Source organism: Stomoxys calcitrans, chromosome 2 (assembly GCF_963082655.1).
Source record: "Stomoxys calcitrans chromosome 2, idStoCalc2.1, whole genome shotgun sequence".
In the NCBI taxonomy this organism is placed as follows: Eukaryota; Metazoa; Arthropoda; class Insecta; order Diptera; family Muscidae; genus Stomoxys; species Stomoxys calcitrans.
The window spans coordinates 50,185,222-50,200,781 of record NC_081553.1 but is presented as its reverse complement, the minus strand read 5'-3'; the positions used below and the strand labels follow the sequence as shown (position 1 = coordinate 50,200,781).

Below are 15,560 nucleotides of genomic sequence, written 5' to 3'. Positions count from 1 at the left end.
CGAAATTTTATATGCTCTCATATAGCACCCTAAAAGTAAAAATTTAGTATGCAAATTTCGGATGGGGTACCTAGGGGGGCTGCCCCTCCAATAACCTATCAAACATATAAACGTGATCGGTCTATCACGACAATATGGAACTCAAATGAAAGGGATTTAGGATAAGAAAACGTATCTGATATCCAATTGTCGAACCAAGTGCTAGGGGGATCACCCCAAGCCCCAAAACACCCCTAAATGGGACGTATTTACCGACCATGGCAATATGGGACTCAAATGAAAGGTATTTGCTAGTAGAATACGAATCTGATATCCAAATGTGGGACCACGTACCTGGGGGTCCACCCCTTCCCCAAAACACCCCCCAAACAGGACTTATTTACTGACCATGGGAATATGGGACATAAATAAAAGGTATTTGAGTGGAGAATTAGAATCTGATATCCAAATATGGTATCAAGTGTTTGGGAGGGCCGCCTCTCACCAAAAACATCCCCCAAAGGGGACAAATTTTCGACCATAGCAATATGGGGCTAAAATGAAAGGTCTTTGGGAGTAAAGCACAAATCTGATATCAATATTCGGGAAAAGTGTCCAACCCCCAAAACACCCCTAAATCGGACTTATTTACCGACCATTGCAATATGGGACTCAAATGAAAAGTATTTGCGAGTGGAATACGAATCTGATATCCAAATGTGGGACCACGTTTCTTGGGGTCCACCCCTTCCCCATAACACCCCCCAAACAGGACTTATTTACTGACCATGGGAATATGGGGCTTAAATAAAAGGTATTTGAGTGGAGAATTAGAATCTGATATCCAAATATGGGACCAAGTGTTTGGGGAGCCGCCTCTCTCCAAAAACATCCCCCAAAGGGGACAAATTTACGACCATAGCCATATGGAGCTCAAATGAAACGTCTTTGGGAGTAAAGCACGAATCTGATATCAATATTTGGGAAAACTGTCTATGGGGCCACGACACCCCCATAACACCACCCAAATAGTAAGTATTTTCTGACTATTGCAATATGTAGCTCAAATAAGAGGGTTTTCAAAGTGGAACACGAATCCTCACCAAGATAATTTTGGTCTTAAAGGTAGTGGAACTAAATATTTATAGTTTTTAGGGCCAAGGGTAGGTGTTGATTTGTCATTCTCGAGTCTTTTCCAGGATTTGGCGCAGTGTGAATATCTGGTCCAGGGTAGATTTACCAGGTCTAAAGCCGCATTGATAGGGCCCAATTATCTCATTGACTTTAGGTTTTAATCTTTTATACACTACGCTCGAGAGTATCTTGTATGCGATGGGGAGGAGACTTATTCCTCTGTAGTTGGCACATTCCGTCTTGTCTCCTTTCTTGTGTACGGGACATAGTATGCTGAGGTTCCAATCATCGGGTATGCGTTCTTCTAGCCAGATTGCGGAGATAATGCATACGCCGTATCAGCGTTTCGCCAACGGTCTCAAATAGTTCAGCGGGTAACCCGTCGGCTCCTACTGCCTTGTTGTTCTTTAGTTGGGTCACTGCTACCTGGACCTCATTCTGACTAGAAGGTAAACATTATATACCATCATCATTGATTGGTTCTGCGGTGTCCTCTTCGCCGCCAACGTCGGACACTTGCAGTTGTGTAAAATTTTCTTTCCATATCCTCAGCATGTTATATGTGTCAGTTACCAGATTTACTTCTTTGTCTCTGCAGGAGAATGTGCCTGCACCAAAGCCATCAGTTTGATGTTTAATTCTGACTCTTGTACATCTCAATTCGCTCACACTCAAGTCTTTCGATTTCCTTTTTCTTTCTAGGAAATAGACGTTTCTCCTCTATCCTTTTCTCCCGATACCTCTCCTTCATCTGGCACATTGCTACTGATTGCAGGGTTGCTCTATATGCCGCATTTTTGGCTTCAGTAGCATCTCTCTTGGTCGTACCATGGGTTTCTTGGAGGAGGCGGCATTTTCCATGGTGTGGGCGGTATTTTGCCACTGCAGTTGGGTCAGTCGAGTGGAGTGCATCAAGCAGTTGGGTCAGTCGAGTGGAGTATGCCGCTGCCATCTGTTGTGTTTGCAGCTTTTCAATGTCCAGCTTCTGTGCAGTGTCAGATCGTACTTTCCTCGCCATGTTCAAATGGGTGCGAACCTTTGCTGCAACAAGGTATTGATCCGAATCTATATTCGCTCCACGGATCGATCGTACATCTAACACGCTGGATGAATGCCTTCCATCTATCACAACGTGATCAATTTGATCGGGTGACAGCCATGTGGCTTTGTGAATATTTTTATGTTGAAATCTGGTGCTACTAACTACCATGTTTTTTGCCGCTGCGAATTCTATCAGCCTCAACCCATTACTTGACGTTATCTCGTGATGGCTTAACTTTCCGACTGTTGGACCAAAAATGTCTTCCTTTCCTATCTTCGCATTAAAATCTCCAAGAACGATTTTATATCATGGACGGGGCAGCGGTCATATTCTCTCTCTACGCGCTCGTAGAACATATCCTTGGTCTGCTAGTCTTTGTCTTCCGTCGGGGCATGGGCACAAATAAGGCTGATTTTGAAGAATTTGGCTTTTATGCTGATTTTGGCTAACTTCTCATCCGCCGTAGTAAAGCTGGAGACAAGGTGTTTCAGTCTCCGACTAACCACAAATCCACAGCCAAATTCATGCCTCGTGTTATGGCAGCTGTAGTATAGGTCGTCACCTTTTGGTGTTGTAGTGACGCCATTCCCAGTCCATCGCACTCCCTGTAAGGCGGTAATATATGGCTTGTACTTCTCTAATACATCCGCCAGCGGGTATACTCAACCTTCTCCATAAAGAATGCGGACATTCCAAGTGCAGATCCGCAAATTATGGTCTTTTTTTCGTTTGCGTGGGTCGTCAACGTAAACTTAAGGGGGTATGAAAAAAAATTGGATTTTATAGAGATTTTCCTCATAAACTGGACTTCCGCGCGAGTTGGTAGCCTGAAGAAACTTTTGAAATGCCGAGATGACCAATTTTTTGGGCCTGCCAAAAAGTGCCAGAACCATAGAGGGACATAATTTGGCATCCCATGGCAGCCGGTTGTACGTACCGGATTGACCCGATGAATTCCTTCATCGGCAAGGGCTACCGCCTCAGTGTACCGCACACTGCTACTACAACAACAACAACATAATTTGGCACACATCAGGTCTGGCCATTAAAATTTCAAAGAGTCATTGCTATCTGTTCTCAAACGCAGATTTTTCGCAAGCTTTCTTCGATTCTATCTTATTGCGTAACGTTCGAATTCCCCAAAAAAAAATTGAAGTCCCTTATCATTGCGCTTAAAGTTGAATCAGACTTACCTCACTGAAGTGAGGAAAATATCCTCCTGTTGATTAAGGGAATCTTCATGGAATCTTTTTGTTAGTTTTTGATATACGTCTTCGCATAATAACTTTTTTTTATTTCGCCTTAAGTACTACTGCATGTAAACCATAATCTAATAATTTTTTCTCTTTCAAACAATCCAAAATCCATTGTTTGCTTAAATGATGACAAGATGCACGATATTTCGAACGACAATCACTTAAATTTATATCAACATCACATGTTTCGTGTACAACCAAATTAGCCGACTTGGTATTTGTGGTAAGAGTGCCACCATTAGCTTCCATCAAATTTTTTAGTTCTGAAAAATTCGAAACTTTTTCAAAATATACTTTCAAATCCTTGAATAATTCACTTTTCTTTCTGGCATTTTCCAGAGCAGCTTTGCTATTCGTCGAGGTGGAAGGCATGGGTTCATCTTCAGGTTCTTTCTTTATTTCCTTCTTTATAGCAAAATCTAGGAGTGTGCGTTTTTTCGTTGCATTGCTACTGTAAGGTTTCTCTTCTTTCTCTACCTTTTCTATTTTGATTTTTTTAATATCTACAAAATCTAGATCATCTTCTGCTGCTGCTTCGGAGGATTTTCTTTTCTTGCTGCTACTGGTTGGCGTCAAGACTTTCTTTTCTTTTTTGATGCTGGTCCCAGGACTTTCATCTTCGTCCAATTCCTTTTTAATACCCTTTTTGGGTGTACCCAAACCTTGTAGATTTATTTTACTGCTTATGGTTAACTTATCTTCATCCTCATCATCACAGCCTTTGATCAATAGATCCACATTAACATTATTTTTGGAAGCCTCATACATATTTTCCAAATGCTCCAAATCATTAGCTTGCTCTGCAGATTTATCCTCTCGCAAACGCGTTATGCGAGGAAAACGTATGGAAATACCCGATGCTGTATGTTCGCCAGATTTGGTGTATTCAGCACCGGTAATCTCCCAAACCGGCATGACCTTAGGATCTTTTGCTATAAAATCTGGTACTAAAGGTTTATTGCACAAAAACCAACTGGGAAGATGTCTAGCATCCGAACGCTCCATGAGTTTCATTAGATGATCGTGCATTTCCAAACGAGTATTATCGTCCAGACCAGTGTGAACCTTGGTAACAGTTTTCCACAAATGATCTCTGTGATCATAGCAGCCCATTAGAAATATGCTAAGCACTCCTCCCTTTTTGCCTGAACCGTAAGAGGCACCCAGCACTACCAAATCTGCAGTGTCAGCCATGCGCCCACCAAAAAGATAATCCTTTTTGACTTTCAGCCAACCTCTTTTGCCCGGCTGATAAGTGCCATTGGGATCCTTTAGCACAACTCCCTCCAAGTGGGCCTTTAATACTTTGGCAGTCATCAGAGATAATTCTGCCTTGGTTTTAAGAAAATGAGATTCCGATAACTGTACATAGTTTTTAATGGGCGTTATGTTTTCCTCCAAAATTTCACGTCTTTGTTTGCAGGGTCTGCAAGGGAGAGAAGGTAATGGGAAAATTTGGAAAACATTTTTTCCAATTGCATACCTTGCCATTGGATACCTACATATTTGTTAAATCCTCTCCCTTATATAAAATGCAATCGAAAACGAACAGGCACACTTCAGCATTTGGAAATTCTTTCTTCTTGTGGGCTCCCAGAGAACCGAAAGGTAAAAGTTCTCCGGTCACAGTATCCACCATTATTATCTCAGAATCCAATATCATATCTCCGGAGCCAGGGAAAGCCTAAAAATTAAGAAAGCTAATAAACTGCCATGAAAGAATATTTTAACTTCAAATATACCTTTGGTATAAACTCTTTGAAACGTCGTATTTTGTGCTCTACTACTGGCTTTAAGTTGCGACTAAAAAATCTGTTAAAAAATCATGATTAAGAGACACGAATTACTCAAAAATTTTAAGCGATTCACAAGAACTTCCTTCATTATGGTTGTTTTTTTAATAAAAAAATAATAATTTCATTAATTTTCAATTCCAAGGTCCTTGTGACTCTCCTGCCTAGCTTTCAAACTTACTTGAATTCATTTCCCTGCTTATGTATCTGAACTCTTTCGCCATCATATTTAATTTCGCTAAATAAACCCATGGGACATTTTCTAAAGGCATCCTCTACGGCATTGCAAGGGCTAGCCAACATAGGAGAGATGGGGGTCATAACTTGAACATTGCCCACAGCAGCAGCCTAAAAAGGATAAAATTCAATAAAAAATTTTAAATTCGAAAATCTTTCAATTTTCTACCTTCTTTCCTTTTCCCTTAGCGGTGGCTGGTAGGGTGGGTGCTGTTGTTGAGGCGGCAGTTCCCTTTTTAAAAGCAAACTGTTTCACAACTGCCGCTAAGTCACGCGTTGCTTGATATGAAGAATAGGCCATTGGACCAAAGGCAGCCAAGACATGACTGGCCTTTGCATTCATACGCAAGTCCTGTTTGATGATACGAATGATCTGCAAATAAATATTCAACAGAAGTATGAATTTAAAACAAAAGTCATTTAAAAAAGAAGATTTAGATGGCAAAACTCTTGAAAGTACCAAAGATTGATGAACGTGCTAAGTTCGGCCGGGCCGAATCTTATATTGAATAAGAATATGCTATTGTGAATAAGAATATGCTATTGTGAATTAGCTATATGCTATTGTGTAATATTTCAGTTCATTCGGATAAGAATTGCGCCTTGTAGGGGTTCAAGAAGCAAATCGGGAGATCGGTTTATATGGGAGCTGTATCAAGCTATTAATCGATTCAGACCATATTAAACATGTATGTTGAAGTTCATTAGAGAATCCGTTGTACAAAATTTCTTCCAAATTGGATGAGAATTGCGCCCTCTACAGGCCCAACAAGTCAAGAACCCATATCGGTTCATATGGCAGCTATATAAGGTTATGTACCGATTTGCATCATACTTAGCACAGTTATTGCAAGTCATATCAAAACAACTCATGCAAAATTTCAGCCAAATCGGATGAGAATTGCGCCCTCTATGGGCTCGGGAAGTCAAGATCCCAAATCGGTTAATATGACAGCTATACCAGATTATGAACCGATTTGAATCATACTTAACACAGTTATAGAAAGTGATACCAAAATACTGCTTGCAAAATTTCAGTCAAATCGGATGAGAATTGCGCCCTCTAGAGACTGAAGAAGTCAAGACCCAAGATCGGTTTATATGACAGCTATTTCAAAACATGGACCGATTAGAACCATACTTAGCGCATTTGTTGGAAGTGATACCAAAACAACACGTGCAAACTTTCAGTCAAATCAGACGAGAATTGCGCCCTCTAGAGGCTCAAGAAGACAAGACCCAAGATCGGTTTATATGGCAGCTATATCAAAACATGGACCGATTTGGCCCATTTACAATCCCAAACGACCTACACTAATAAAAAGTATTTGTACAAAATTTCAAGCGGCTAGCTTAACTCCCTCGAAAGTTAGCGTGATTTCGACAGACAGACTGACGGACGGATGGACATGGCTGGATCGAATTAAAATGTCATGACGATCAAGAATATATATACTTTATGGGATCTCGGACGCATATTTCGAGGTGTTACAAACAGAATGACGAAATTAGTATACCCCCATCTTATGGTGGAGGGTATAAAAAAGAGAACTGAAACTTTGATGTAGACGATACCTCGAAAATTGGTTGAGAAATTGAAACAGAATGAGGCAAATAACATCCTGTTTCCTTTTGCAAATGTTGCCCATGAACATTCCACTAACTTCTCAGGTATCAATAAGTGCAGTCCGATTCAAGTTTAAGCTCAATGATAAGGTGTCTCCTTTTTATGTCCGAACGGCGTGCCGCAGAGCGACACCTCTTTAGAGAGAAGTTTTCCATGGTATGGTACCTCAAAAATTTTGCCAGCATTAGGAGGGGAAAACCACAGCTGAAAATTTTTTCTGATGGTCTCGCCAGTATTCGAACCCAGGCGATCAGAGTCCTAGGCGGACATGCTAACCTCTGCGCTACAGTGGCCTCCAAAAGATGGAATCATTCATCATTGCCGCCTCAGTATACGACACACAGCTACAAAAACAACTAAAAATAGAATCGCTCCACCCAGCAATCCGGTCTATGCATCCAAACGACCATGCTTACCAAAAGAAGCTTGCCAAGTACCCTCCCCATTCATATATGTGGCTACAACAACAAAAAATAGTCCTCATTCCCTTACCGTTTTCAGATCATTGGCTGTGGTTTGTTTGCATAGTTGTTGCAGCAGCTCACTTTGATCATCCTCCTTGGTACGCTGTTCCAGTTTCTTCAAGAACTCATCAACATCTTGTAAATATAGCGAACTATCCTTCTGGGGTTTTAACTTTTTGGAAGCCTCAAAGAATTTACGCAACGTCTCCGATACATCACCCTCTGGAAAGATGACAAGAATTTCAAAAAACACTCTTAAAGGACAATAGCTGTATCATATTTACCCTGCTCCAAATCTCTATGCATTTCCTGTACATCGCTGTTGAAAAGGCGTGAGAACAACTTCAACATTTGCTTATTTTGCAAATTGTACACAGCCTGTGAATCGGATGGTATCAGCATACGCACCCATAACAATACATCACCCTTGAATTCTTTGTTGTTAGTTCCTTTCCTCAGGAAATCCTTTAAAATTTGCGCCTTGTTGTTGTAACTACGTTCGGTGGCAATTTCATCACAAACGCGGGTGAAGGTAAATAACCGATTATCTTCTATACAATGAGACATTTTACGATTGACTATATACAAATTACTAAGGGCTATACGACAAATAACTTTGCATTCACTAAATATTAACATAAATTAAATATAAACAATATTTCACAAACTTTACAAAATGAATGATCTCGGACTATTGAAAGGTGTTTCATTTTGAATGACCCTGTTGCACTCAGCAACTTAAGCACACAGCTGATGCAAATGGTATTAGTGTATTTGAGTAACGTAACGTAACGCAACACAAGAGCACAAAGGGTTCTTTACACAATCAGCACCGCAATTCTGTAAAGGCCTGGTTATGCTCTCGTAAACATATCGCAAATGTAGGAAAACGTGTCAGCTGTTTTGTTTTGCTTTATGAAAACACATGCAAATGATTACCGAACATCTGTCAACCGTAACGGGAAAGTGGAATTCAATATAAACAAAATTTTACTTTCCGTTTTCGTGTCAGCTGATAAAATTTGAAGTTTGAAGACATTTCAAAATCTAAAATATATGTTTAAAAAACTGGCATTTCTCTATTCTACGATTTCTATGTGGAATTTATTGTTAATAATTAAGTTTGAACGGGTAGCCCACCATGGCCAGTGGTGGCCAGTTTGACCTGTTATGAAAAGTAAATGAAAAAGTGAGACATATGCGATAACAAGAAATCACAAGAAGAGAGTAGGAGAAAAGCGCCAATACGGCGCTGTCGTATCCGCTAATCCATGTTAGCACTATGTCATGAAACTGGGGTCTATTCAAGGATTCCACTCTGTACTAGAGGATTGACCTCACTGTACTAGAGCCCACGGCCTTGAGGGTCGTCATATAAACACATATTGATTTCGACCCGGCACGAAATGATTATAAGCACCACATCAGTTGGCGTCTTTTAATAACCAATGATCATAACTTTCGGTCCTATGGATCGGAATGAGCTGGACGAGAATCGCATACAAATGTGGCTACAACATCAGCAACAACAACTGATTTCGAAATGTGTAAATCCCATCCCAGAATTTCTTTTGCGTCTATCGTTATGGCACATAGCTTCCTGAAATGTTGTGTGTTTCGTAGTATAGCCCTAATCCAGTCCCTGTCTCCTGAAACCTTCCTCAGTCTGCCGACATGCCTCATTGTGTTCCCTCATTTCCTTCTTCTCACTTCTTTGAAGAAAGAAGCAAACGACCTTTTATGTCACTGCCCCGAAATTTCAAGGAGAAGACGCAAACAAAGGTTGAATATCTGTTTCATGGAATTTAGAAACTGTCAAGCATGTATTACTGCCCCGCATTTGCACAAAAAAACGAGTGAATACCTTTTTCGCGTTGGATTGAAATTTTAGGAATCCAAGTTGATGTTCATTTTTTGGAGGTTCTCCAACCAGGATCTGAAGATGTAGTACCTCGCTACTATCGAGAGTAGGAAGAACGCACATTACAATTTTTTTTTTTAACCGAATTCTTTCCTGTCATCAGTTGTGAGATTATCCTGCCCAAAATTCAGATACGGATTAACTACTCGACTCCCGTTGCATCCAAAGTTTTCAGCAACAGTCAAAAAATGTTACGGGACCCATCTGTTGGACGATTTGTAGCTACGCCTACAGAAAATTTTAAGGATTGGCTTCTTTCACCCTCGGAATTCTTCATAAATTGACAGTTGAATCTTCGGATCAGTCATTGTTCAGATGCTGGATGTATTTTTCAGATACTTAAGCAGATAGTCGTCCCCCAGTAAATCCAATTTTTACAACATGAAGAAGGAAATTTCTCTGTTGTCCCCGCTTAGACGAAAATGTTTGAAACGATGCATTAAGCGACTAAAGTTTAATCATCCCTTTTATCGAGGTTCGAGGCTGAAGACAACACCTTTTCTAGACATAAATTTGGTATATGTTCGTTGAACACACTATTGATCTCTATAATCAGTCTCCTGATTCTTTGATCTGCTAGTGACGAGAAATAAGAATCCCCTAAAACATCGTTTTTATATATTTGTCTACGGTCATTTGTGAGGGGTTTTTCCGGCTCGGAGGCCAGATATGGAAGGAAAGCTGCACTCCACGAACCATAACTCTCGGATTTGCTAAATAAATACAGTCAAATACCTGGTATATCTCTTCAGATCAGTCACCAAAAGTGAATAAGGAAGAATCCCATCACACTCATTTGCGAGTCTCGCTACCTACGCCAGCAAATTTGGTCCAACTTAAGGTATTCGACCAGCTGTTACAAAGTCATTAACATTTCATTTGACTCTCTAATATATGCGTTCTGTCATGGGGTTCATTCCCTATAAATATCATATTTTTTATATACGTACATCATTAAAAAATAATGACAAATTTCAAACTGTTTTTACTTGCAGGTATCTTTCGGGAAACTTTCGATTCGCGCAAGAATAAATCTGGAAAATTTGACACAAATCAGCTGTTTGCTACTAATATTCGTTTGACTAACGCAAATAATTTGGTATCGTTACCCAACACAGGGCGTGTCGAGTGTTTATATGAATTTTATGCTGCCAATAGCGATGAACGAGTTCAAATAAAATTTCTTGATTTTAATATACCGGCCGACAAAAATGCTTCGGAATGTAAACCAAACGAATCGCTGCAATTATTGACACAGGTTAAAGGCAAGTACGAAGTTATGGACTTGTATTGTGGGCCATTTTTGCCAAAGCCGATTATGTCAACTGGTCCCAAGTTGGTATTGCAGTTTGCTGGTAAATACCCAAACCCTCAGCAAAAAGTCGGTTATTATGGATTCAAGGCCGAGTATACTTTTCTGACAAGTAAGTGATATTCCCATTAGGATTTGTCATTTAAATGAACTGCTTTAGGTCGCTGTATCATCAGCTTTTTCCTGATATAAAGTCATTCATTCCTTCAAATCAGCTGATTTTCCTATAAGAACCGAACAAAAGCCATTCGTTCGAGTGACAAATATTTAGTGGGCCTGACTTTTGATGTTATTTTACAATCGCAAATAATGTTGTTTTTATTTTTCCAGATTATGGCATTACCACTGGAACTCAATTGGATCATAACTGCAGTTTTACCTTTAACAGTACTATTAAGAAAATGGGCTATTTTATATCACCAAACTTTCCTGGTCTATATCCTCAAAATATTAACTGTCACTATTTCTTTTATGGTGAATTGGACGAAAAGGTAATCGTACGCTTTACCTACTTCGATGTGGAGGGTGTAGGAAGGTGAGTTTCCTATGCAAATTTCAAATGTCGAATTCAAAATTAATTCGCTTTCATTCTTCTCGTTTTAAAGCAGTTGCGAACACATGACAGCCAGTGATTACGTGGAGTTTTCCAACTTCCTAAGCACCGATCGTAAATTTCCCAAATATTGTGGTAAACGTGATAAATTTGAAATTCGTTCGGACGATCGTTTCTTTCGAGTTTCATTTTACTCCAACGATCGTTTCGATCGCAGTGGTTTTCGTGCCTACTATGAGTTTGAGGGGAAATCTACGCCTTCTGAGAATACATCAATGCAAAGTTATGTCTTTGCCGCCCAAGCTTCAAATAACAAGCAATCAATTAACAGCTACGCTGCTCTCTTCATATTATTTCGAATAGTTTTTGTGTAAATAATAGTTTTCAGTTTTTAATAGAAGTTGTTGTAGAAAATAAATGTAAAAGGAGATAAAAAGTGGATTGTTTTTCCTAAAAAATACTGTTGAGGTCAGGATAGTAATAACCCGACCTAATAACAAAGCAACAGGAGCCAATGGATTGCCAGCTAAACTAGGGGCGACATGCTGATGAGAAGATTACATCATCTTACCCACGCAATGATTGAATGATGTACCGTACCCAAGAATATGTGGAAACAGAGAAAAAGTCAAGTCAAAAGTCAAAACGGAAGGAGATAAATATAAGAAAATAGTAAGAAGTAAGCGCATATCCGACAAGTCATCGCATGTGTGTCTCCGGAACACCGAACCACACATTTCTGATTATCTACTCGGCGTATGTCAACCAGTAGTATAGTGTGTCTTTGTATATATGACCGCGTGTACTAAAACCTTCTGCAAAGTAGCACAGATCGGAGAAAAGTCGCCTCCGCAAGTTGGAAAAAACCTGTGCCTCCGAGGACCCGGAAATAAGCAAAGCTTGTCGGCTTCTCCCCATCAAGACAGCTTCTGCAATAATTTTTGTGGGAGATTCCCATGTGCGCAGCCATTAGCATATCGTGTCCGGCTATGACTCCCGTAACAGTGCTCAGTGACCTCTTCTAAAAGACCAGCACTTCGTTTGTCCTCTTTCGGTCGACGATAGGCCGGAGTACACCTTCTCATTTCAAAGAATACCAAGGTTTTCCGAAACCCAAGTAAGCCCTATATCTTTAGCCCGCAGTTTAATCAGGAATTCTAAACACTCCTCCACGCGGTTTGACTTCACTGTCGTTGAATCCAAGGTCGTGCTGTGCACCCAAACTGTCTACATAAATTCTGAGTTTCGAGGGCGGTATATCCCTTCAAAGAATTTCATTTGCGGATATTGTAATGGCATATAAAGGGTGATTTTTTTGAGGTTAGGATTTTCATGCATTAGTATTTGACAGATCACGTGGGATTTCAGACATGGTGTCAAAGAGAAAGATGCTCAGTATGCTTTGACATTTCATCATGAATAGACTTACTAACGAGCAACGCTTGCAAATCATTGAATTTTATTACCAAAATCAGTGTTCGGTTCGAAATGTGTTCATTCACCGTAACGTTGCGTCCAACAGCATCTTTGAAAAAATACGGTCCAATGATTCCACCAGCGTACAAACCACACCAAACAGTGCATTTTTCGGGATCCATGGGCAGTTCTTGAACGGCTTCTGGTTGCTCTTCACTCCAAATGCGGCAATTTTGCTTATTTACGTAGCCATTCAACCAGAAATGAGCCTCATCGCTGAACAAAATTTGTCAAAATTTGAACACATTTCGAACCGAACACTGATTTTGGTAATAAAATTCAATAGTTTGCAAGCGTTGCTCGTTAGTAAGTCTATTCATGATGAAATGTCAAAGCATACTGAGCATCTTTCTCTTTGACACCATGTCTGAAATCCCACGTGATCTGTCAAATACTAATGCATGAAAATCCTAACCTCAAAAAAATCACCCTTTACCTCAGGCTGAAAGACCGTGCACTCGTCCGGCACTCTCACTGACATACCGATATCGAGTGTCTCGGAGTAAACCCCCAAACTAGTCTCTGACTACAGCCTGGAGCCATCTGTAAAGGCCACGATATCATTCTCCTCAAACATGACATCCGTCTATCTCTCATCTCTTCCGGGAAAGCGAATCCTGAAGACCCCTTCTTTATTTGATGTTAGTGCCAGATAATCTGAGACTTCCCTCAGTCTATCCGCCGCATCTATAATATCCAGAATGGAATTTTGGCCGTACACTTTCTATTTCAAGATGCCAAGTTCCTATGACCTCCAAAGTTCTTCTTAGTATGGTCAGAATACGCTCATAACCTGATATAGCTCCCATAAAACCGATCTACCGATTATACATCTCGAGCCCCTAGAGGCCGCAATTCTCATCCGATGTGGATGTAATTTTGCATACTGTTTTCTGACATAGCTCCCATATAGATCTATACCTTGATTTGACTTCTGGAGCATTTACAATTTGGAGCTTAAGCCATGTTTGCAGCAAAACTAGATTAGCGTCGAGAAATTTCGTGTTTAGCAACGAGGTGTGAGCTAATCTCCTTGCAAAGTCACATGCAACACTGCTATTGTATTGAATGCCGATTATTATCGGTTTTTTCTACAGCACTTTTTATCAACATCTGCAATTTCTAATAGAAACTCTAAAATTTGGTCCCAAAATATATGCTAAACACAATAAAAACGTTCTTAAACTCACCCTGTTGACCAGAATTCACTAATAGAAGGTCACTTGCGAAAACATAAAGTGGAAAGGCCCCATGAACATCATTGAGGATGTCAAATCCAAGATATATTCATTTACAGGTAGAGGCAGTTGCCCAGCAACGAAATATTGAGTGCACTATTTGAAAATCAGTGACTAGAGAGTCTCAGTGAGAGGCCGGACTGCATCGACTCTTGCACAAATACTGAGTGCCTATGATGCTTTATATGACAAGGCGGGTTATTGGCGCCTTTTAATAACCAATGACTACCCTGTTCCCGCGACGATCGGTCCATTGGACCGGAACGAAAAAAAAACAACAACAACCCACAAAACCACCAAGATTGCAAATTTTGCCCATGAACATTTCACTAAGGAAGAGAGGCTAACTTCTCACATATCAATGAGTGCAGTCCGATTCATTTCTAAGCTGAATGATAAGGGGCCTCCTTTTTATAGCCTAGTCCGAACGGCTTGCCGTAGTGCGACCCCTCTTTGGAGAGAAGTTTAAATAGTTTTCATAAGGTTATTGTAGCCATAGATAGCTACCAAGTGAATTCTAACAAATGGCTCAAATAGGAAGATTGTGATTAGAGCACAATCACCACAAGCAGGGGTAGTGTACACCTTTTTGACTCTTGGATACCTGTCGGATTTTCAGGTCATTTGAAAAGGCCAATTGAAGTTTGTTGGCTACGAGGATGACGTTGTCATTATGGTGTGTGGCCGTTCAGTGTGCATATAGTATGCTGCGAAAATTCTAGGTAACTTGGTATGTTCAGGCGACTTCTCCTAGATGTGATAAAGCTGCCGCTCTCACTACTGAATGTCCTGAAAAGCAATTGCAATGTAAGGCCTTGACCTTGCGCTGCCCACATGGCTGACTTAAGTTTGATTTGTGGGGATGAGGAGGAGTCATAGACAGTTGAGCGCCCATTGTGAGACTGCACTGAAATTGCGAGAGTAGGTGCAGGATTATGGCTACACAAAAACCTTAATTATCTTCACGCAATAGTCTTTTCGCCATTCTTGACTACTATAGCTTTAAATTGCATCTCCAGACCGTCTGGCCGTTTTGTCTTGCATGTTGACTCCTAATCTTCTTCCTTTTAATGTCTGGCATTGTACCGCTTTTTGAATCTTTCGGGGGCTACACAATAGACATATGTTCCCTGCAATAGTCCTTTCGCCATTCTTGACTAATATAGCTTTAAATTGAATATTGGAGGGAGCTTCTCCAGACCGCCTGGCCGCTTTTCATGTATGTTGGCTCCTAATCTTCTTCAATGTCTGGCATAGTACTGATGTAAATTTTATCAGTGCGCTTTTTGAATCTTACAAGGGACTACCCAATAGACCTAAGTTCCCTGAGTGAAACTGATGGTGAATGAAGTTGCTATACGCGTGCCATTATATACCCTAAGTTTTAAAACCATAAATTCCCGTTTACACTGCTCTTTAAATCCGGATTTAATGGCACGATCATTTGTTTTACTGCTGACGAGAGCATAAAATCCGGATTTAATGAGCAGTGTAAACGGAGTTTAACAACAGCAAACGCAATTTATAA

At 40.3% G+C, this 15,560-nt stretch overlaps 2 protein-coding genes across 2 annotated transcripts in view; one reads left to right on the top strand and one right to left on the bottom strand.

Moving 5' to 3' along the window:
* Nucleotides 1-11,741, top strand: part of LOC131994658 (suppressor of lurcher protein 1) — a 394,762-nt gene extending 383,021 nt beyond the window's left edge. The window contains exons 3-5 of the mRNA XM_059361439.1: nt 10,449-10,877; nt 11,096-11,300; nt 11,374-11,741. Coding sequence (XP_059217422.1) covers nt 10,449-10,877; nt 11,096-11,300; nt 11,374-11,692 — 953 coding nt within the window. The 3' untranslated portion in view covers nt 11,693-11,741. The remainder of the gene's footprint in view (nt 1-10,448; nt 10,878-11,095; nt 11,301-11,373) is intronic.
* LOC106083111 (DNA ligase 3) lies at nt 3,421-8,226 on the bottom strand. Its single transcript, XM_013245961.2, has 7 exons — nt 7,817-8,226; nt 7,561-7,754; nt 5,611-5,814; nt 5,386-5,552; nt 5,154-5,223; nt 4,914-5,095; nt 3,421-4,837 (listed from the first exon to the last, which is right to left on the bottom strand). The coding sequence occupies exons 1-7, from the start codon at nt 8,169-8,171 to the stop codon at nt 3,448-3,450; spliced, it is 2,562 nt and encodes an 853-aa protein (XP_013101415.2). The 5' UTR covers nt 8,172-8,226; the 3' UTR covers nt 3,421-3,447.
* Nucleotides 11,742-15,560: the final 3,819 nt, after the last annotated feature.

Coding starts and splice junctions, on each gene's coding strand:
- LOC106083111 (XM_013245961.2), bottom strand. CDS start 8,171: ATGTTAATATTTAGTGAATGCAAAGTTATTTGTCGTATAGCCCTTAGT. Junction 5,553..5,610: donor CTAAGGGAAAAGGAAAGAAG/GTAGAAAATTGA, acceptor TATCCTTTTTAG/GCTGCTGCTGTGGGCAATGT. Junction 5,096..5,153: donor TCAAAGAGTTTATACCAAAG/GTATATTTGAAG, acceptor CTTAATTTTTAG/GCTTTCCCTGGCTCCGGAGA.